General features: G+C 44.7%; 1 protein-coding gene across 1 annotated transcript in view; it reads right to left on the bottom strand.

The window, feature by feature from the left end:
- The window catches only part of LOC133352856 (collagen alpha-1(XXII) chain-like), a 56,593-nt gene extending 32,636 nt beyond the window's left edge, over nt 1-23,957 (bottom strand). Inside the window, exons 1-16 of the mRNA XM_061568819.1 lie at nt 23,951-23,957; nt 16,976-17,047; nt 14,987-15,004; nt 14,429-14,482; nt 13,181-13,234; nt 12,282-12,335; nt 10,689-10,733; nt 9,102-9,164; nt 7,734-7,787; nt 5,636-5,677; nt 4,830-4,874; nt 4,134-4,187; nt 3,150-3,203; nt 2,570-2,614; nt 1,714-1,767; nt 1,074-1,127 (exon numbers count right to left, since the gene is read on the bottom strand). Of these exons, the coding sequence (XP_061424803.1) occupies nt 1,074-1,127; nt 1,714-1,767; nt 2,570-2,614; nt 3,150-3,203; nt 4,134-4,187; nt 4,830-4,874; nt 5,636-5,677; nt 7,734-7,787; nt 9,102-9,164; nt 10,689-10,733; nt 12,282-12,335; nt 13,181-13,234; nt 14,429-14,482; nt 14,987-15,004 (690 nt within the window). The 5' untranslated portion in view covers nt 16,976-17,047; nt 23,951-23,957. The remainder of the gene's footprint in view (nt 1-1,073; nt 1,128-1,713; nt 1,768-2,569; nt 2,615-3,149; nt 3,204-4,133; nt 4,188-4,829; nt 4,875-5,635; nt 5,678-7,733; nt 7,788-9,101; nt 9,165-10,688; nt 10,734-12,281; nt 12,336-13,180; nt 13,235-14,428; nt 14,483-14,986; nt 15,005-16,975; nt 17,048-23,950) is intronic.
- Between the last annotated feature and the right edge of the window lie 482 nt (nt 23,958-24,439).

Below are 24,439 nucleotides of genomic sequence, written 5' to 3'. Positions count from 1 at the left end.
TCTGAATGAACACCACCAAGCTTGGCAGCGTATATTTAAGCTGGGTTAGAGGAGGAGGGCGCCTTGACAAAGGAATTTGCAGACTCCTTTGTCAAGGCGCCCTCCTCCTATTTTTTTATTATTTCCCTTCTACGTTACTTTACCGAAAGAACCAAGAAGATGAATCCCTGCAGTCACGAAAGCTTTAAATCGAAGGTGTACATATCACTCGCCACTGATGCTAGCCATGGGTGGAAAATTTAACCCAGGCCATTGGGTTCATAGCACAGTGCACCAACTACTTTGCCACACACACACATATTCACACCAACTCACATGTCAACTCACACACCAACAATAACCGCCACTCGTCAGTCACTCAGTGGCGGCGACATTACCGCAACACTTGTGTCAGGTGAGGTTGCACTTGGAGGTGACGCGTAGTGGCCAAATCAACTGGCAGGAGGTCAAAGGGCAGACCAAGGTGTTATGGGTTGCTTTGTTTGGGTGACTGAAAGTGGCACTCTTAACAATATCTGCTATGTCCCCTTGCTCAATCTATGTCACCAAATGCTCTATTTTAGCCCTCACCACACACACACACCATTGTCAGTGTGGAGTGAAAATAACTGTTAACCACGTACGCTTTCGCGACCAATATCATCCATAATAGAGGTTTTCTGGGTTAGATCGCGTAAATATATAAATGTGTCGTTAAAACCTACTACCACCCGATACAGCCAACTAGTAAGGGTTGTCACGTAAACAGAACGTGGCCAATTCGTCACTAGTACAGCACACCCGGTGTGTTGGAGAGCCAAGCCACAACATTTACAATCTAAGTACGAGCATTGAAACTGCCCAAGTAATTAAAACTCTATTATGCAAAGAACTGTGTTGGTGGTTCACATTTTAGAACCATAAGCCTCAAGAGGAGCAAATATTAAACACAAATATTGTTGTTCTTTTGAAAACGTATTCACGGTTTATATATTCCGACCAACAAATTTACAGGTCAGAAGTGTATAATGTGTGCAATCGTTCACCAATTTTTTGTTTTAGCTATTATACTCCATTTCCACTTTGCCACTCACCCTTTCGCCTTTTGCCCCAGGTTTTGCCTGCATTCCCATTGGCCCGGGCAGACCCTTCACGCAAAGAAACAAAATCAAAACAGATGCATAGCGATACTGGACACAGATTAGGCGCGGCTTCCTTTCAGAACAACTTGTTTTTAGATTCCTTGTGAATGATATCAATTTCATTTTGGGTTGCCACCTCTGTGGTACCAAAAGAAGAATATTTCGCCACACCGCCTGCAACTCCGATTAGCGCATTTGGCTACGTACGGTGTGAAAGAAGATTAACATAGTGCAGACATACAGTGGCGAACTACCTTGTGAATGCGTCATCTTGAGTGGTGCATTGTTCTCGTTGTGATTCATATTATTACGCAACTGACAAAAACTCTGACTTGTAATGTCCTGGGAAGACATGCAGATTTTTTTCTGGACAGCTGCCTCGACAAGAGGATGATCATGGGGAAACCAGGACAGGTCGCAACCCAAATTTCATGAACATTTCTCACATTCAGGTAAGAAAAGGCTTGTGGACCCTTGTCAACTTTTTTTTTGTCATTTTAACTTCAAAAAATATCTATACGACGACGATGATGTTAAGGAAAACAAGAACAAACTAAGTTATGGTGCGGTTTAACGTATTCGGGAAACTTACAGGCACACCAGGCAGTCCTGTTGCTCCTTGGGATCCCAGAAGCCCAGGTGGTCCCTGCAAAAGGAAAATCGTCAGCTGATTTGAATTTGAAGCCACGAAACAATGCATCGATTTCATCGACTAAAAGCGATTCTTACACACAGAAACTTAATAGAATTGTACGTATTGTCATCAATTATTGACGGTGTATTCAAATTATAAGCACGCTACATGCTCACTTTAAATTGGGGCTAATAAAAAGAACAAAATGGTACATACGTGACTACATTGTTAATATAATATAATGATACAGCACAAACGAGGAAACAAAAACAATTGGTTCCTAAATCGAATCGTGACCATGACTTGTGACAATTCAACGAAATGCCGATGGCGGAGGTAAAAATTTTGGAACAAGTGGAATCCTGCGCCCATTGCTGTACATACAAACATGTCAAACTCTTCCCAGTGATTACGTAACGATGACATATGGCAGGACAGGAAGTGGGTTCTTGAGCACCCATGTATGGAGAACATTGAGTGATACCCTAACCATAAGAAACACTGGTTTCCCCCCAAATTGAATACCCTCCTGAAATAAAAATCTGTCAATCATCTCAATGCATGACCCTCCTTGAATAAGTATCTTAAGACTCAGTGAAAAATGGACAATATCATTATTATGAATATCATGGGTTATATTTTGTTGCAATTGATAAAAAAATTCTGTCAATTATCTCAATGCATGACCCTCCTGAATAAGTATCTATAGACTCAGTGGAAAAAGGGGCATTATTATTATGAATATCACGGGTTATATTTTTGTTGCAATTGATATATGAAAACACTTTAGAGTGCCGGATAAAGATGCACTTACGTCTCTACCAGTATTCCCAGTGGGACCGATCTCCCCTTTCTCTCCCTGTGTAAGCGCACACACACAGAGGCACACAAAGGGATCCCAACGGGGGGATGAACGTAACTGTGCTCACAAGGATAAGGCATGCGCTTGACCACAATCGCGAGAAGATCCAGAGAAACGTCTCAATTTAAACTCCTTAATTGAAGCAACAGTGATTTTGTCATCACGATCAGAAACATCATTCATGCCACAACTGAAAACAGTCACCTAATCTTTATTCAGCACAATATATGTACTGTATGTATATATTATGGGACATTTTGCCAATGTCAAAATTATGAAAAGAAGGTAAGTCTTTACCCTTTCTGGTAAAAACACAGGTGTTAACTTGTTACAATACCAAATAGACACCTATTGTAAGGCAAACAAGATGCCTATGCAGACATTATGCCTTGCAATTGGTGAATATTTGGTGTTAGAACATATTAACAGGTGTGTTATCGCCAGAAATGGTAAAACCTATAATTATTCATATATAGATTTTTTATTTATTTACTTACGTAAATATATATTTTAAAAATTAAAGGTAGACTACCTTCTGCCCGTCGGGTCCAAGAGGGCCCGGATTTCCTGTTCTTCCTTGCGGACCCTGCAGGGAAAAATAAACAGCAGCGACCTCTTCAACATCCCGAATGCCAGGACCAGGGATCAGCAGCGTGAGTGTGGCGGCGGACGCCTGTGATCCAGAGCTTCGGAGGCAAGGGCAGCGTTGATCTTGCAGATTTGTGAAACTCCTAAACCCTTCTGGCTGAGCTGCGACGTGGTAAGGAAATATCAGCATTGCCTGCGCAAATCACCCTTGTGCATGGGCTTTTCTCCAGCATGCATGTACGTATGTTGAACTTCTTTCGCACCGTACGTAGCCAACCATGCTAATTGGAGGTACGGGGGGAAAGGACAACAAACTAAACACAAAAGGCAGTTCTAAACAAATGAGTTTTCAATCCAGGTACTCTGCTTTCGTCCACGGGCATAATACTCGTTCATAGAATTGCCAAACAACCCAATGTAGGACCCTCCTGAAAGGTGACTTAATTGGGTTTTACTGGATAAGTAATTGGCGTGGCTATAACTGTTGCATCTTTTTTTTTTATCAAAGGAGACAGTATAATGGCACACGTACATTGGAAATTGATCCAATTGTAGTTTCTGTTTTCAGAATATTACACAAGTGGCAATCATAGTTTGTGATGCTTCGGCAAGATTTTAAAGAAAGCTGAGCAGTGATGCAATGGTTAGAGCACTACGCTATGAACCTGGCGACCCGCGTTCGAATCCTGTCCTCTATTTGTGTTCAGAATATAGCAACACATAAAAAACCACTGCTATACTGGACTTCCATGCTACAAAATCTATGCTCCTTGCCTTCACAAACCTGTACCGACCAGCGTGGTGGTTTGGTATAACAACGCCCATGCCTCACACGGCGTGGGGGAAGTTCGCCTTCATCTAGCAGCGGATTGACAAGAACATTGTTCATTTTATATTGATTTTTGCTTTCAAAAGCAGTGGTTCTCACCCGAGGGCCCAGGTCTCCCACGTCCCCTTTGCTTCCCTTTTGGCCTGGCTCTCCCTGCACCGAGACGGTCAAGGAACAAAAACGTACAATAAAAAAAAACGCAGCGACGCAGAGTGAGCTGAGCGCGAAGGAAACCGATCGCCACTGGTTTGGTGACCACATGAATGCGGCTGACGGGGTTAACGCTTCTTTTTGGGAACTTTTCACAGGAGCACGGAGAGGTGCAATGCATTAAACGACACCGAGAGACAGACAGATGAACACGTGACATCGTCGTGTTGACTGTCGAGGAGAGGGAGCGGGCTTGGGCAGGGGATGTCGCTGGAGGGATGGTGGTTGTTTGTCGAGACTGATGACGGAGTGGCGGCCAAATGAGAGAGAGAGACATGCCCGCAAGGACCTGACAGGATGTCCGTCATGGAGGTGGAGCGATCAAAGGTGGAGTGATGAAAATCAGCCCCATGCGCCAGGTGCTAGATGGATTGTTGAATTGTAGCACAGCGAGAGATGGTGATTGCTTGAAGGCCTGCATTCAGTCGTGGATAGATCATGGCTGATGATGATGGCGATGACGATAATGGCTGATGCTCACAAGGACTGTTTTCCAATATTGAGCTTGAAGTTGAAATAACATTTTCCGGCAACAAAAAAAACGACCGGGGGTTGAGAACCGCGACTGTCGATTAAATTCATCACCTGAGGTCCCGGCTCCGTCGTTATCACACCCGTCGCTTGAGAACCCTGCACCAAAAAAAGGTAAAAGTAATAGAGATTAATTACAGGGGTATTTAATCAGTGCTACTCGAAAGCATTTGTAGCATGAAACCTATAGCACTAGAAGTTTCCGACAGAGGGGCATTGGAATGGTTGACATGAGATGTGAGGTACTTTGAGGTGCCGAGGCTTTTAAGCACCCGATACTCATCCTTGTAACACACACCACATACTCACACACCACATATATCACACACATCATACCCCACCACACACACCGCCCCATCGTCCCCCCAATAGTAGACTAATGTCCACTGGCAGGCCGGCGGTGCATTCACCTCGTTGCCGCACAGGGACAGCTGCCACTGGGAGTGCCCTTGGCTAGACGACTACAGCAGGACAATTGAATGGTTTAGATTATGAGATGTGATTCCAGTCGCTTATAAAGCGAAGGCATTCATTGCCCCGTAAATGCAAAGGGGGCAGACTTTGTTCTGTATATATGTAAGTATGTTGAACTTCTCTCGTTCTCACCGGAGGTTCTATGGGAGACGGAAATTTTAGCAGCCAGCTCTCTACAAGTGTGGAATTCCCTCCCTGGATCCATTGGGGAATCCGAGTCCGTTACACTTTTCAAATCGCGTCTTAAATATTTCTCCACGACTTAAGCTTTACGTAAAGCGCTTTGAGGCCGCTGTGCGAATTGCGCTTCCGAAAACCGAGCTTGTCATGACTATGAGTATTAAATAGTTATCCTTCAACGCTGGAGTGGTGATGATGTCACGTACAGCAGCGGGGAGGCCAGGTGGACCCCGCGGGCCAGTGTCGCCCTGAGAAAAAAAAAACACACGCTCAAAATTAACGACGGATTAAACGAACGCATCAAAAACACGCCAAGCAAATGATTTAGCACCATGGCCATGAACAAACTCAGCCGTACAAGTGATCTGCATTCTGTAAAAAAAAGTAGTTTGTTCATCCGTGTGTCGCTTGGTTAGTCACAGTGCTAACTTGAGACATTTTCGTACAATGTCGGCTAAGGATGGTTACGACGCATTCATACTTACGCGATCTAACCCAAAAACCTTTATTATGAATTATTCGTCATTCTCCTCCTCACACGTATTATTTACATTTTTATGAGATATCATTACCATCTTGGTTGATTTTTGCACGATTGTGTGTACAGTATTTGTGCTTAATATGAAAACACTTTTATTCTATGCAAAATAGGTTGTACCCTTTCTGGCAATAAAACATGTCAAAACACCAAATAGATACCTTTTGCAATGAATCTTGTACTTTAACTATTCTGTAAAAAATATATTTGACTCTGTAAAAATTTTTATAGTTTATTTTAACTTTTATTCTGTCAAAAAAATGATGTTTTATATGTACTTTTTTACTGTCATTCTGTAAAAAAAAGAAAATGCACTTTATTTTTTATATTGCACCCTGGTGACAAACGTTGGTCCATCGGTTTCCAACCACACGCCGCAACGTTGTTCCGACGTGCCATGTTTACCGCGAGGTCACGAATAAACTCCGTGTCAGTCAATGGATTTCCACGTAGAGGTACGAGGACGTTCATAGTCTTTAATATCTAAAGCCAGAATGGCAATGACCTGGCCAAACCCCCCGCTCCTCTCTCAAAGATGAGTCAGGTGTGCCTGGTACCGTCGATGCAATTGGCAATGCCGTCCGGAATGTCAGGATGTTGCAATGTGTTGACGTGAGGGAGGATGTGGAATAAAAAAATATTTTATAATTTTAAAAAATTACAAGACGTTAACTCGGCATGTTCAAAAGAAAACGGATTTCAGTAATCCGAGTTTACCTTTCGCCAATCATACAAAACGGAATTATTTATGTTTTACAGCCATGATAGCCGTCGTGTGCTGCCTGACTTATGCGTTGAGATTTATAAAGAGCGGTAGCGCGCCAATCATAGCTTGCTGTGATTGAATAAAATCCATCACGTGCAGCTAATTTTAACTCAATACTCATTCACCGCGGCAAAAATAACCGTTTTGTAAAATTATGACGGCTGAATATATATATCATCCTCTTCATCAGTAGGATATGTTCTTCTTTGGAAAGACATCACATTTTGGGGGCGCTATGAACGCGGTGACCTGAGTTCTATTCCCAGCCATGGCTAACATCAGTGGCGAGTGACATCTGATCTGGCCCCAGATTTCCCACCTCCCCCCTGCACCTTTTAAACAAACCACACTGACCAGCATGGTTCGCAATGCAATGCTGTCAACCCATAGGGTTCACCCGTATTCTTGAACAGGGAAATTGAGTTTTCAGGTCCATACGTCGTACAGCCGTTTCAATACGGGTAACAATTTATTTTGTCTGCTTGTTTGTGTTTCTCCATTGTGATGGGACTTTTGTAGGATGAACGTTGAGATTTATAAGGGCACGGGGTGACCAATGAGGTCTGAATTAGTCTCTAATAAGGGGCCGTCCATAAATGACGTCACGCACCTGGGGGGGGGGGAGGGGGGTCAGACATTTGTGACGATGTGTGACGAGGGGGGGAGGGGGGGTTTGAGAAATGTGACGTCACATAAAAATGCGCAACTTCAAATAAACAATAGAATTGTTATAATAACACAAATTTTTATTAATTTTCATTATTAACTATTGGATTATTAAAATTTACTAAGGTCACCTTTACATTTATTCCATGAAGGACCATTTTGCTTCTCCATGGGTGAATGGAGAAGCATACATTTTGTACATGTTTTGATAGGTGCTCGCTGAACAGCACTTGTTCTGACAGTCTGCTAAAGGTTACGTGAGGGATCTCTGTCTTTGTGTGCACGTGTGTGTGTGTACGAGTATAAAAAGCAGCAGCAAACTCGATACACATACCCTGTCTCCTTTTTCACCTTTGAATCCAGCAGAGCCCGGGTTCCCTGTCTCACCCTGAAGGGGACACGGAGAGAAACCAGGTCAGGGGACACGGGGGAGAGGAACGTGTAGAGTTGTGGACCCCAGGAGCTTGGAGGGGCATTCATTAAACCGTGGCAGATAAATCCACGGTGAATTCGGAAACAACAAATAGAAAACAAATTAATCTCAAAACGGGAGTCAACTTTACAGTTTGCCGTGCCATTCTGAGTGTAACTGCAGCTTGCAGGCTTATTCTGCGAGCTGTGAAAATATTATTGCGAAGAGCCACGTATATCAGCTTAACAACTCATAATCTCACGCAGCCGGTCTGGTTTTAAGAATAACTCGTGTGGCGTGACACTGAAGCCCAGGGCGTGCTGCCCATGCTGTTAATGGCTCATTATCGCACTGCACCTGCAATCCAAAATCCACCGGTTCGCTTTCCTGGCACGGCAGTGGAAACAAACGGGGGCAAGTAAGTCTCTTGATTCACCCCGACTGTCGGCGTGTGGTAGGATAAAGCGTGTGTGCGTCACACACTTCGCAACTCCGATTAGCACGGTTGGCCGCGTGCGGTGCAAAAGAAGTTCCACGTACACACAGACACCCCCCCTAAAGATTTCTGGCCAGCGTGGAAGATATAGGCCAAGTACCCTCTCTACAGGGGGCTCTACAGGGCTCCCTATTGTGGAGGCACTTCAGCCAGCAGTGGTGGAAGCAAGCATGACCACACTGAGCCAAAGAAAGCAGAGTCGATGTCCTCTTGTTTTTTAAAGCACGGCTCAATTACGTATGATGCAGCTTTCGCAACGAGTCTCTCTCTCTAAGTTAATTCTGTGTTTGTGCCCCCCCACCTCCCCAAAAAGGAGTTACCACCTCTGAGTTACGAAGAAATACCCAAGACATTAAATGGGAATAAGAATATCTAACAGATTTAAAGCTTTCGTGACTGCAGGGATTCATCTTCTTGGTTCTTTCGGTAAAGTCACGTAGAAGGGAAATAATAAAATAATAAAACATAACAAAATAATTATTATATTATTTTATTATGTTATATTATTTTATAATGTTTTATTTTATTATTTTATTATTTCCATTCTACGTGACTTTACCGAAAGAACCAAGAAGAGGAAATATCTACAGGTACAGAAGAGGGGAGAACTACATGTAAATTCATTGTCTTGACTGGTATATCATCATTATTCAGCAAATAACAAAAACTGAGACTTTTCACTACCTCAAAAGGAGGAAGGTCCCGGGAAAACCAGGGCAGGTGGCAACCTCACCCCAAGCCCACAGGTGAGAGGACCAAAATCAAAGGTCCAGGAGCAAACCCTCAACTCGTACCTCCTCTCCTTTGTCCCCCTTTGCCCCCACGGGACCCAGTGGACCACCATCGCCAGGGTCTCCCTGCAGGCGACATGTCACAAGGGCATTAGAATGAAGACGCACAGCAACACAAAGACACAGGGTTCCCCCCCTTATAGCCTCAGCATGATGCTGGGGCAAGTGCTGTTAGTAGCGAAGACCATTTCGATTTAAAGCTTTCGTGACTGCAGGGATTCATATTCTTGGTTCTTTCGGTAAAGTCACGTAGAATGGAAATAATAAAACAATAAAAATAAAACATAATAAAATAATTATCACGACGTTTCGGCCACAAAGCAAGCAGCCGTCCTCAGGTGAAGAACAGGTGTGTCATTCAGACGCTGTCTTTCTGACAGACCTGTTCTTCACCTGAGGACGGCTGCTTGCGTTGTGGCCGAAACGTCGTGAGAATAATTTTATTATGTTTTATTTTTATTGTTTTATTATTTCCATTATACGTGACTTTACCGAAAGAACCAAGAAGATAGCGAAGACCAATTCAGATTTGTTACGATATACGAGGAAGTGGTGCGGCTAATGCCATGTCTGCCGATTTTGTGTCTCCAATGCTGATTTTATACTTGGCCGAGCCAAAATTATGAAAGCCCAGACTCAGTTCAAATATCACTCGACCTACATACCCATGTACATTAGACAAAGTCAAAGATCCCCCTATATCCATTAACAGACTGTTGGGACAAGTGCTGTTAGCGAGCACCTATGAAGGCCACCATAGCACACGAGGGGGTGGTGTGACCAGCACTACGCCGGACTGCATTTGTCTCCTTAGTGGTGATGTTTACACATCGTATCAGGTACTCATTTGAGGCTGAGTCGACCTAGGCGAGGCCCAGAACTGGTTCAGATAATCGTCTCTGGTGTTGACCGTGGGGCGGGAATCGAACTCGGGTCGCTGGGTTCGTATCGTAGCATGCTAATCCGCTACACTACCGATGTATGTAGGAAAATGCACACGTAAATAGCAGACTATGAAATGCAATGCAATAAGCTTATCCATAGAATCAGCATGAAGAATTACGTAGAAGCTTCACACATTTTAAACTAGAAACACTGAAATAATGTAATTTTAATAATAATTTCTAAGAATGCCATTTTTTATAATTAATTCAAGAAATCTTTACATTGTTAGCAACCAACAAAAATATTTTATTTTTTATTTTGCCAGGTAAGGCCCATTGAGCTATATTGTTCTTTTTCAGAAGCGACCTGGCTCAAAATAATAGCTCAACGAAGTGGCTTATCATGTGGAAATTTACAGCAGCCAAATACTCTAAACGCATGTTTCCAAATGTAGAGAGAAAAGCCGGAGGACCCAGAGAAAAATCCACGCGACCACGGGGGAGAGAGACACGCTAACCCCAAGTACACAGCAGCAGGCGTCAGGGTCGGGATCGAACCCACGACCCCCAGTATACCAGGCGAGGTAGTTAACATCTCGCCACTGTGGCACCATAACCACGTGTGAAGCTTACACACACAGGTGTCGCGTAGGCGGGACCAACTGTTGAAGAGTGCCGTGGTGCGAACTTTTATAAAGAGTCTGACCTTTTGTCCGGTAGGGCCTTGTCTGCCAATCTCCCCAGGATCACCCTGATGATGAAAATACGATAAGCACGTGCATACAGGATTCCTGCCGTGATGATGCAACGGTTAGCGGCGACATCTGGACTTGCAATCCAGATGTGTCAGCTCCACGTGGTCCCCCGGCCCGGCAGTTGAACAACAATGGTGCAAATGATAATTGTTTTTTTACCCTTCTATCTGGCAACAAAACTGACACCTTTTTACAAGGAATCATGTTTGCATAGACCGCAATACCTGCAGTCATAATACAAACAAAAGACATAACTCTGATAATGTGCACTGTTATGTCTTTTGTTTGTATTATGACTGCAGGTATTGCGGTCTATGCAAACATGACTCCTTGTAAAAAGGTGTCAGTTTTGTTGCCAGATAGAAGGGTAAAAAACCTATTATGATATTTTTACTGGCAAATGAGGTTCCCATAGTGTAGAACAATGGTGCAAGTTTGTTCAATTCTGCCACCACCACCACCACCACTCCCACCCCCTGGCCACCTGCAGGCACCACAGTTAATCAGTGGGAAGGTGACGTGTGGTGTTGGGTAAAACGTGGGATACTCCCACCTCTTCCCCAGACGTCTGACCAGTGTTTTGTAGGTAGGCCAAATACCTCTTTAAAAGGATGCCAGCGTGGAAGAGTAGTCAAATATTGTACATAGAGAGGCTCCCCGGAGCTCCCTCTTGTTGGAGGCCCTTCCATGAGCAGTGGTGTGAGCAAGGCACTTGCAGGGCTGCACCTTTACCTTGCCCTACATATATTAGCACGGTTGACTACGTACGGTGGTGAAAAAGTTCAACATGCAGTACACATATACTTGCTGCAAGCCACTTTATTGCATTTGTTATTTTAACTGTGTTTCTCCCCAATAGATTCCAGTTGTGCTGTCAGCGGCACGTCATTCGATGAAGATGCAGAGAGTTTTCATTGAGAACTATCACGCCGAACCACGCACCACCCTGAGTCGGAGAAAGGCATCAGAACATGATGTCACAGAACTACTTCCGAGGTGCCTTCGATACCGCCTCTTTATCCACATTTGATGGTGCTCATTTCCGTACGCGATGTTAAACGTGTTCGACGCAGGGCAATTCAAAATAAAAAAAAATCGTCCTCAGAGCAGGAATATGTGTAAAAGTGAGAACATTCATTTAATGCGGTTTATATTAGTAATTGATGACCAGGAAGATACCACCAATTGGCTACAATCGATTGCACAGTTTAAACACGGTTGGCCGGAACACGAATTCGAACCCAGGATCTCAGAGATTCCAGCTCAGCGCTCTGTCAACTACATTAGCTCCCCGGGTCACTCATTAATTGGCTGAAAAGACATTAATATATAAGAGGACTGCAAAGCTTTGGCGATTGTATGCTCCGGCTCACTGCCTGGCTACTGCCTTCCAGCTTGTCTGTAGTTCGTCATCGATTGTGAGATGCAATTTGCATGAATGGCGACGCTGAATAACAACCATTAAAAAAAAAATCACTCAGCCACTTCAATGTGCACAGCTTTTCTCTTTAAAGAAACACTGTCTCAGTTTTGTCGGCATTCACCTTGAGGCCGGGGATGCCAGGATTCCCTTGGGAACCCGGTGATCCAGTGTCTCCCTGTGTCCCAAACAAAACGGACGCGCGTGCACACGCACACACGCACGTACGTACAAACACTCCTCGTATGTGATTTACACTCAAACCATCAACCGCTCACTCGCAGGCTATGGCAACGAAATAAATAAAAGCTCAGCAGAGAAAACCAACAGCTGGCAGAAAAACAAATAAACTGTTGTGATTTCACATTTGAAGAGGAAACAAAAATATCTCCCTTAACACTTTCAAAGAGACGCAAAGGGAATGAGGGGTAATAACAGGGACGGGGGTATGCACGGGGGGAAGCATCAGAACTCTGCTATTACTGTCAGACCACGTTTGAAGAGTGTGATTAGCACCACAAGGATAAGCAGAAACGTTGTAAGTGCAATCAAGCTTGGGGTGTGGGGAGGAAGCCTGTTAATTATCATTAGAGGATTTTTGCAGTGCTTTGTTGAAGTTAGTTACGGATGATGATGATGATGGATAATGGAAAGATTGATAGATGGTCATGATGATGATTACGTATCATGGATGATGGTGATGACGGGGGGTGATGGATGATTTTAATGTATCATAGATGATGATGATGATGAAAGTATGGATGATTATGATAATTATGTATAATGGACAACGATGGCGATCATGATGGATTATGCTGCTGCTGTTGGTGATGACAGATCAATGGATGGATGATGTTGAAAGATTATGATAGCTCATGGATAGTTGATGGCCATTATCGATGATGATGATGGATGGATAACAATGACGATGACTATTATAAGGGGTGATATCGATGACGGATAATCATTATTGCAATGATGACGATGAACACTGGCTTCACAAACAAAACAAACGCTTCCCACCTTTTGTCCAGGGTAGCCTGGCAGCCCATCCTTGCCATCTTTTCCCGGGGAACCCTGACATGGAGAACATTTCAGTACCGATCAGCCACCCTGTGGACTGCCATGGTCCATCAAGATTGAATTAAATTACGATTTTTGATGCCACTTTATGTTTAAAAGAATATCGTGTTTTTTATTTAAAGCTAATAAGTGGGAGCAAGTATGTACATCGATGAACACACACACCAAAAAACTAAGTGCAAGATTAATTTGGCACAAATATGCCAAGTATTTAGTAAAAAAAACACAACTTGAGTAATGTAATTACAGTAATCATGTAAAAATATAAACAGTGGCATGTGCTTAATGATGTATTGTTATAGTATTAACATGATGTTTGCTCGATTCATTACATGATAGATTTAAAACACAGTGAAAATATTTAGTGATACTGCTGCTGCGTTGCATAAGCGCAATTAATCATGAATAAATACACTCGGCACATCCATTAATAATAAGCGTGGCCCTACAAGAAAAGTATAATAGGCAACGTTTCAAGCAATGGCACGTAAGAGCCTACACGTAAAAACGTGCTTTGTATGTGCCATCAAGAACGGCCATTTCCCAAAATGCAACCTAAATGGATGTCACCACTTAAAATAATGAATTAACGAACAAAGTCATTTATAGTGCATTGAAAGTGGGGGGAAAGGTTAGAAAGTTGCTCGAAACTCACAAAAGACTTGTGCTGAGAAAGAGCATTAATATAAAGAAATGGAAATGCTCAAGTGAAGAAAGTGATAATGAATATAAACATTACATTCTGATTTAAAGCTTTCGTGACTGCAGGGATTCATATTCTTGGTTCTTTCGGTAAAGTCACGTAGAAGGGAAACAATAAAATAATAAAAATATAAAACAATAAAATTCTCACGACGTTTCGACTGCAACACAAGCAATCGTCATCAGGTGTGAAAAACACAGCAAGAAAATGTTCTTGCTGTGTTTGTTGTTGTTTTTCACACCTGATGATGATTGCTTGTGTTGCAATCGAAACGTCGTGAGAATTTTATTGTTTTATATTTTTATTATTTTATTGTTTCCCTTCTACGTGACTTTATCGAAAGAACCAAGAATATTATTACATTAATTGCGCAAATAACCTCATAACGTGTTAAAAATAATGCCACGAGCAGCCTAATAGGATCTGCAAACTCTCAACTCTGGAATCCGCGCGGTGTTCCTGTGTCGCGAACGCTGCGTACGCACCGGTGATCCCACAACTCCTCGTCGACCCACATAGCCAAGGTCGCCAGGCAGGCCCTGTGAAACCACAGAAGACAATAATGTCCGTGATGGCTCAGAGATAACGCTGCTCTGGGACCCTAATGAGAAAGAGTCGACGAGTGACTGGTGGAATTCAGAGCACGCAGCTGGCAATGGCAATGAAGGAAGCAGAAATAAAATAATAGAACATTATTTTGTCCGACGTGTGGTTACGGGTTTGTACCGCGCGTTGTTCGGCACGATGTCTGACGTTTCGCTCCACATGCCGGGAGCTGCTTCGTCACGTGCAGCGAAAAAAGTCAAACGACACGCGAAAAAGGTCGGACGGTTGTGTCCAACGACGCATTTCCACTCCGCGCGATCGGAGATTGTTCCTGCCGAAGGGCTTCATCCTGACAACGGTCCCATCGCGTGGAGCGAAACGTCGGAAATCGTGGCCGAACAACGCAACGGTACATCGCGAAGACACGCAAGAGAGCTATACGGCACGACCGCGAAAAAACCCACGCGAGAGTTTAAAAAAAACCATAGGGCAATTACCTGGTCACCCAACTCCATCTTGCGCAAGCATGCACAACGGGTTAGAAAAGGAACGCGAGATAAAAGGCTGCGTTTGAGAGATCGGAGCAGCAGACTCGGCCTCGTTAAGATATTGGTCAGGACAGCTCATTTCCTCTGGGATAGAGTAACGAGCGCCGCCGGTTTAGAAACCTTTAATGTAATAAATGTCCTTTAGAAAAGAGGTCGTTGTCGGTGTACATGATCGGAGGCTTGTAGGATATGAAATTAGGATATAATGGGCAGAACCCTGTGCTCATTTCCTACAGACTCAGCACAATATTCGGTTTCACGCACTCTAAAGAGGGCACGTTTTCCGAAGAATGAAAACGAAAGCCAGACAAATATGCGAACAAGACAATTAACTGTAGGAAAGTATTGGCTTCATCTGATTTTTGATGTGACAAATAAGGGAGAAATGTAATTCTCTTAGGCGATTTAATGACAGTTAATTATCCACCATTAGGTAATTAATATAAATGCATATGACGTGAAGGATACAAAATGTTGTCGTGTCCTATTTTCACGCGTCGAAACAGACCCGTGCAGTAGTTATATTTTTTATCACCCACAATTATTGCAGATGGTTGTCAAATGAATTAAATACCCCAATGCGGAGCAGGTGAGGCTGAAGTCTGCAGTTAATTTGTGGCAAGAGATCAGCGGAGACGGACACACGCAATTAGCCCTGTTAACAGACTACAACACACACCAGCATGGTTCATTTTCAAAAGCATGGCATTGCAGCAAAACTTAGGGATGTTGCCAGGGGCGCAACTTATATAGGGGGGTATGCGGCAGCGCAATGCCACGCAAAGGGGGGCCAGTAGGCCATAAGGGGGGGGGAAATTAACAGATTAATAAATACAACAATTTTAAGGGGAGAAATATAAAAAAAATGTTCCCCCAAAGATTAACCATACATGCCAACAAAACATTGTTACAAATGAAAACATATATTACAATTTCGATTTAAAGCTTTTGTGACTGCAGGGATTCATCTTCTTGGTTCTTTCGGTAAAGTCACGTAGAATGGAAATAATAAAAAAATAAAAATAAAACATAATAAAATTATTCTCACGACGTTTCGGCCACAACGCAAGCAGCCGTCCTCACGTCGTGAGAATTATTGTATTATGTTTTATTTTTATTATTATATTATTTCCATTCTACGTGACTTTACCGAAAGAACCAAGAAGAACATATATTTAATTTCCTAAAAATACACGCAGCGTGAAATGTCGTCGCGCTACTGCTGGTGTTTGTTACTGAACGCCAGGATTGTTTGCTCACTAACATGCGCATGAAAGCAAGATAACTTAATTGTGAGCATTGCACCTTTCAATATTTGTATTGATGCTGTCACCGCGAGACTGTCTTCCTCTAAGCCCAATACACGGTGCAACAAAAATAATATAAAAGTGAGAGCCTACGTATTGGTGTTTATGGGTTCAAAATATCCGTAGCCATTTCAGTAAAAGTGAGTCGGGAGAAAGGAGGAGTGGCCCACAGTCGTATCTTGTATACCCACCCCGTCTAAATAGGTCGTTTCACCCCTGGATGTTGCCACGATGGTGTAATGGTCAACACACCGGACAATAGAGGTCGCCGGTTCGATTCAATCGCCCCGGCGTGGCAGCAAAAAAAACACCATGCAAGTTCCATAAATCTCCCCCTCTGTCCACCCGCACTCTACATAGGCACACGCCAGTTATTCTCGATCGGCATGTTGCGCGTGGTGGGACAAAGTGTCGGTACTTTCCCACGTCTTTCGAGACAACTGGCCAGAATTGGACAGTCGGCCAGACACCTTCTGCAAGGGGGCCTTAGACGGCTCCCTCTAGCGGTGGCCCTTCCGCCAAAAGTGGACGTTGGGAATACATTGTCAGGGCTGCACCTTCACCTTGTGCAGTGAAACCATCGCACGATGCTCAGCGGACACACGGCGGACAATGACGAAAGGCCACGCACCTGGCTGCCGATGGCTCCAGGAGGCCCGGGCTGACCAGGAGGTCCGGGCTGACCAGGTGGCCCGCGTTTCCCCTGCGAGCGTTCGGAGGAAGAAACACACGGTGACGGAAATTAATCATCGGTGCAAAGCCTCGGGTTATTGGAACATAGAGGGGGGCAAGGGGTGCAATATCTCCCCTACCCCAACCACCATCCCCCCCCCATTAACCTTTTTTGAGAGGGAGGTGGAAAGCCATGCGGAGTGCCCCCCCCCCCCTCCCCATAAATTAAGACAGCGAGCGTGCCGTGGAATGAAAATGGGAGTTGAGAAGCGCTCAATGAAGGCCTCTCCTCACCTTGCATGTGTGGTGGCCTCAACCACACCCTATTGTTGGTCACGGGAGACGTTTGACAGCACTTCACTGTGCTTGTCAATGTGGGTTGATAACGGTGGAGCGGTGGGGGGGGGGGCAGCTGAACCGGCTCAGATACCACTCGCCACCGACATTAGGATTGGCCGGCGGGGGAATCGAACTCGGGTCGCCGGATTGACCGCGCGGTGCGCCAACCGCTGCACCACCGCCGCTCCACGCCCCGAGTTTGAGATTTTCCAGGGCGGGTGGCCCTCCGACGAACAGAAGCTCGTGTGAATGGGAATGAAAAGGAAGTGGCCCCGTTTGAAGATTTCCATCGTGCCGCTAAATGACCACGTTCGACCTCCACAGATGGCACCGATTAAACCGAACAACGGACCACTTCCAAACGCACATTTGAGATCAGTACCACGCACGAACCATGCGTGGGGTTTTTTTGTAGTTTTGTTTTACCCTTCCAGTCATGTTCCACCACATGTAGGTCAATTACACCCACGCTGCATGCCAATTTGGCCTCAGGTTTGTGAAAATCACCGCTCAAAAAATGGCCTGCAGACCACCCGGTTGAATGAGGAATGCCCCCCCCCCACCCCATTCACCAGTGTAGATAGTCAGGAGCCAATTTAATTAAGATTAACAGTAAACACCATTCTTTATTGTGAATTCATACTTTTTACTGTTGACGTAACGTCTTACTTGTAGCCCCATGTCACTCCAATAAAAGTCTCCCCACGCATTTCAGTCAAGAGAGGGGAGGGGGGGGGGTGTTAACCATACTTCACCACGCTGGTCAGTGGGATGGTGAAGTGGAGCGGAAGTTCAGGATTGGTTCAGGTGTCACTTGCGGGGTCTCGTGGCCAGGAATCTAAGTCAGGTTGCCAAGATCATAGTGCAGTGCGCTAAGCACTATGCCACCACTCCACCCGTGTGTCTATAATGATATTTATTTTTCTACTGTTGCCTTCGTCAACTACTCTTAAATTCGTAAGTTTTTTTAGTTTTTTTCTCTGTTTAAAGGCACAATTAGAAACGTGGGCTTTGACAAAAGTGGAACAAAGGAGCTGAGAACTGCGGATAGAGGCACGGAGGGACGTTTGCGTCACATTGCACCGAGACACAGAAAGGGGAAAGAGATGATGGATCAGAGAGCAAATGTCAGTCAGAGACAGCATACCGACTTGGGTGTCAGCGATCTTGGGCGAGAACACATCGCTGCTTTTTCCTGGATTTTTCTGTGTGCGCATATTCACTTTAAAGATGTTTTCTTGTTCATGTTTTTGTTTTTTGTTTGTTGCGGTTGCACCCGATTCAAGAGCCGAATGGCTCACGGGGCTATACCTAATAAATGAAACTGAAAAATAAATGAAACTGAAGCTGAACACATTGCGAGAACGGATGGTGGTTGGTGGTTGATGGAAGGAAGATGCCCAAGAACACATCCACCGCGGAGATGGATGAACGACATCAGATCGTGTTGCAGAATCGACTGCTAGATAAAGGCTTCCCTCATGGGTTGTTGTTTGACCATATTTCACCACGTTGATCAGTGAGGGTTGCTGTAAGTAGGTGTTCAGGACAGTGCCAGATCGCAAAAGTAGCTACAGATGTAGCTACGGGCCCAAGGGCCCCGCGCTAAATGCTTTCAAGCTATCAATTCCGGTTCAGTGATTCTGCACTTGCTCTATTACTATAGTACCATACTGCCTTAACCTTTTATGAACGACTGGGTGTTTAAGGTTAGCGATTTTTGACGTATTATCTGGCTGTATGGCAAATAAACAAATATAATAACTTTACTACGCAAGTAAAAAATGTATTTGTTTTAATATTTATGTGTGTTTTATTTATTTATTTAGGGCCCCTATATAACATATGCTACGGGCCCCGCACTAGCTTAATCCGGCACTGGTCCGGGACCAGATCAAGATATCACTCGGATCGATGTTTGTGCGTGAAGAAACGAGCCCTCGTGTTGTCCTGTACAACAGCGCCACCCAGCGAACATTACTTTACCACGTTAAAATAAAACTCAAGTTTGATTCAATCTGCCTGCGGAGCATTCGAGACCGATCCTTCCAGGAGAGAATGGGTTTGAGAAAACAAACGATGGCCCTGCCTTGACCTCTCGCAGTCTGGTGGCCAGTTGAATACAATTCTGCCGTATTGCAGGCAAGGGCTCTCCCCTGGCCAGAGGTCGCAAACGGGTTTTGATTCCTTACCCGTACCCGTACCCGGCCGCACCAGGGTCGCAAATGGGTACCCGTACCCGGGTACGGGTACCCGTTCCCTACCCGTACCCTACGCGAAATGAGTGACAAACGGTTACTCACCAGTGACTCACGGCCTACCCGTACCCGTACCCGGCCGCACCAGGGTCGCAAACGGGTACCCGTACCTGGCCGGGTACGGGTAGCAGGGGTATCGGGTAGGGTACGGGTATCGGGTACCCGTTTGCGACCTCTGCCCCTGGCCACCGTGTGATATGGGAATTCAACCGCAGTGCCACACACGTGGTATGATCAAAGCCAGGCCGACGGACATGAACGTCATTTGATTTTGACAAAACGAGAGACGTCCGTCGCGGAGACGGAGTGATGGAATCAGCTCGTGCGCAGCTGCTGGGTGGATTGTTTGAGAATCCTTTGTCCAATCATCATCATCATCATCATCGCGATCTATGGGCAGGTAGCACAGCAGGTGTCCACTGCACATTTGGGGCCGTCCATAAATGACGTCACGCGATTTTGGACTATTTTTGACCCCCCCCCCGCCCCCTCGTCACACGGCGTCACAAAAAGTCAGACCCCGCTCCTCAAATATGACGTCACAAAGCTCTGCCCCCCCCCCCCCCAAAACCATATTCTATTTTTAAAATAAAACATGCTTCAAATCGCTTTAAACTATTGTCATTGTAGTGCGTTATTAATGTGGCGCTGCACTCTGATGTTGTAGGAGTGTTGTTATAACAATTAGTGTTGTTATAACAATTCTATATATTTGATTTAAAGCTTTCGTGACTGCATGAATTCATATTCTTGTTTCTTTCGATAAGTCACGTAGAAGAGAAACAATAAAAAAAAGATATTTTTTATATTTTTATTATTTTATTGTTTCCCTTCTACGTGACTTTACCAAAAGAACCAGGAATATAATTCTATATTTATTTAAAGTTGCACATTTTGATGTGACGTCACATTTCTCAACCCCCTCCCCCCCCCCCCATCGTCACACATCGTCACAAATGTCTGACCCCCCCCCCTCCCCCTAGGTGCGTGACGTCATTTATGGACGGCCCTTTTCTTGTGCCCACTATGCTCAAGTAGCCGCCACGTCTTTCTGGCACCGGTCTCTAATGTCGTCGTCCTCTCCTTCCGGTTCCTTCCATTTTCCGAACAACACAATATTACACCATTGGAACCTCATTTTCCAGTAAAAAATATGATAATTGTTTTTTTACCCTTCTATCTGGCAAACAAAACTGACACCTTTTTTACAAGGAGTCATGTTTACATAGACCAACAATACCTGCAGTCATAATGCAAACAAAAAACATAACTCTGATAATGTGCACTGTCCTTGAAGTTGATTGGTCCACACCCGAGACAGCTTTCCTTAGAGCCTAGTCTCACAGGGGTTGGACCAGATGACGCCAAAGGCTCTAAGGAAAGCTGTCTCGGGTGTGGACTAATCAACTTCAAGGACAGTGCACATTATCAGAGCTATGTTTTTTGTTTGCATTATGACTGCAGGTATTGTGGTCTATGTAAACATGACTCCTTGTAAAAAAGGTGTCAGTTTTGTTGCCAGATAGAAGGGTAAAAAACCAATTATAACACAATATTAATATTCCTCTTGTTGCCCATCCTACACGTGTGTACAAATAGTTCCAGTTTCCTACCCATCACTGCCTCCATCAGGTCTTATTCGATGTGCAGCCTTTTTATTACCTCTACGTTGGTCACTCTTTGGGTCCAGTTTAGATGCACTGAACGGGTACTTCTAGAGCAATACACTTTTGAATGCCAATATCTTCTCTCTGTCAGTCATTTTTCGATGTCAAAATCTCACGGGCATAACAATCTGAACCGATCCTAGGCCTCCCCTAGGCCGACTCAGCCTCAAGAGAGTACCTGGTGCGGTGTGTAAACTCGCCAATGGGGAGACAAAGGCGGCCGGGGGCGTGGTGATGGCCACCCACCCCCCTTGTGTAGGCTTTCATCGATGCTCGTGAACAGCACTTGACACAAAAAAGCGTGTTGAGCCTATACGGGGGATCTTTGTGTGAGTGGGTGAGTTTTTTGTGACCTGCAGTGTGGTAGTGGTGGTTCAAGACCGTGCGGTGGATGAGACGAAATGGGTGGAGTGGTAGACCGAGTCCTCAACATCGGTGACGTGGTTGACCAAGTTCTAACATTGGTGAGTGGTGACCAAATCCTCAACATCGGTGAGTGGTTGACCAAGTTCTCAACATTGGTGAGTGGTTGACCAAATCCTCAACATCGGTGAGTCGGTTTAGACCGCGTTCTAACATCGGTGAGTGGTTAGGACCGAGTTCCTCAACATCGGTGAGTGGTAGATTAAGTCCTCAACATCGGTGAATGGTTGACCAAGTCCTCAACATCGGTGAGTGGTTGACCAAATCCTCAACACTCGGTGAGTGGTTGACCAAGTCCTCAACATCGGTGAGTGGTTGACCAAGTTCCTCAACATCGGTGAGTGGTTGACCAAATCCTCAACATTGGTGAGTGGTAGACCAAGTCCTCAACATCGGTGAGTGGTAGACCGAGCTCTCAACATCGGTGAGTGGTAGACCAAGTCCTCAACATCGGTGAATGGTTGACCAAGTCCTCAACATCGGTGAGTGGTGACCAAGTCCTCAGTATTGGTGGAGGAATCAATTACCGTCATTCTCGGTATACGACCACTTCGAAATACGTCGAATTTGGTATACGTCGTGTTTGACGATGACAAAAAGTCTTGGGATACGACGCGCTTGTTAGAACTTGTATAGGTCGGGATGAGTTACCACGTACAGAACCCGCGTATACTCCCACCCCCAATAAAGCTCTAACAAGCGTAACAGTATTGTGTGGAATGACCAATGTCACACTTCAAGAACATTCTTAGAAGAAGGCAAACATAAACTTCAATGGACAGGTTTTTAGTAAAACTCAAACCTGGTGAGCCTCAACCAGGTCCAAGTCAAGAAAAAAGACAAGAAAAAGAAAGAGAAAAAACCCACAGAATTTCAGCTTCCTGAAGTTTTAATGGAAGGGGAGGTCTCCTTCCAAAAAATAACATCTCCTCCCCTTCCATCACCACCATCCTCGTAGGCTGTCAACTCCTCTCAGCAGGTAAAGTGACGTTACATTTTATTTTTATTTCAATTTATTTTAATGTATTTATACATTTATTTTAATTTATGTATGCATTTTAGTAATAAGTAGTGTCTACATTATTTTATACAACCCCATTAATGTATAATATGCCATATAAAACATCATTTATTATACTCTGGAACGGAATTATTTCCTTTCTCTTATTTATGGGAAAAAGTCGTTTGGTAGACGTCATTTTCGGTATAAGTCCTCCCTTCTGGAACGAATTAACGACGTATACCGAGGCACCACTGGAGTTAAGTTCACAGCAACAGTAACCACGAAAGTTTGCTATAGATTTAGTTATGCTAAAGTGGCTTATATTATTTCTTGTAAAAATGCCTCATTTGGCAGACTTACACACTGACATAAGTATCCCGTGGAAGTGTCAAATTTGTGAAACGATTCGTCGATAATGTATGTAATGATTACATTTGTCCATGTCCACCATAGAGGGCGCTGTTGTACCACGCGAGGGCAGGGCATCATTTCAGGACCGTAAACACGATTATTCAATAACAGTGGCTTTAAAAAATTATAATGGGCGACGTTTCGATTAATGGTCCTTTATCATAGCACAAACATGAATGTGCAAAGGTCCTGACCCTAAATGTCGCCTATGTTATATTTGTTTCCTTTTAAAGCCAGTGTTATTGACGAATGTGTAGGGTTATTTTGTAAAGTGTGCTTGTGCACTGGCTACCAACACAGGTTCAATTCATTTCATGAGCCAGTTTCCCTTCGCCAGTTTTCCGTGAGCCACTTTCCCTGAGCCGATTGCCCTGTGTCAGTTTCCCTGAGTCAGCCTTCGTGAGCCAGTTTCCCTGCGCCAATTTCCCTGAGTCAGTTTCCCCGAAGCAAGTTTAGCTGAATCTGCCCGCATGTCGTGGAAGCGCTCAGGCAAGTTGATGATGTAGTTGTCAGCACGGGCTGTCGACCAAGGGCCAGAGGATTGGCTGTCACCAGCCGGAGGCATCAATCCTCCTTGCACCCTCGTCTAAGCGTGCTTCCAAAAGTAGACAGCAGCCACGCTGCTTAAGGAGGCAGTGAAAATGCGGGCCTGCACTGGCTGTAATTCTGAAGTTCGGAGGAATGTAATCCAGGGCGGGGGGGGGGGGGGTCATTGATAGCGGGGGTCAATCGGTCATCACACCACTGGCTTTAGCTATCGATTGTGCAGGCGGTGTAACTGCACCGGGAGCTGTGGACCGGAGGGGCTCGAGTGGCGGGATGCCTGGACTTACCGGAGGTCCCTCCCTTCCCCGTAGCTCCCCTCTGGCCCCGACGACCCTGCAAACGTCACTAAAATAAATGCGTAGACAAGACGTCTCCTTCACCATCGACACGCGTTCTCCGTCCTTCCACGTTTAAAACAAAACAGACGTGTTTCTACAACAAACAAAATCCATCAGCCGCACGGCCTTCTGGGTGTGCATGATTTCATTGCCGGCGAACGGCGAATGTTGACCTTGTACTATATCGCATCCTAAATTACAAAAGCACTTTGACAATAATGAAGAATAATGTTGCAATTGATGGTACCCCTGGCAAAGCATCTGCGAGTGTCAAGGGGGCCCACTATTAGGATGTTTTTAATTGGAAATACAGCCCTCAGCCAATGGCTTGCGATGCGGCGGTGACAATAATCCGGATCGCTTTACACCGGGGACATGCCCTCGCCTCCACCGAAAAACGCCACGTAACGTTGACTCCCAACTCAAAAACCGTGGCGG

This window comes from Lethenteron reissneri, chromosome 42 (genome assembly GCF_015708825.2).
Source record: "Lethenteron reissneri isolate LAM-NWPU_2019-01 chromosome 42, ASM1570882v1, whole genome shotgun sequence".
NCBI classification, from domain to species: domain Eukaryota; kingdom Metazoa; phylum Chordata; class Hyperoartia; order Petromyzontiformes; family Petromyzontidae; genus Lethenteron; species Lethenteron reissneri.
The sequence above is the reverse complement of the archived record's forward strand: the minus strand, read 5'-3'. Positions and strand labels throughout refer to the sequence as shown.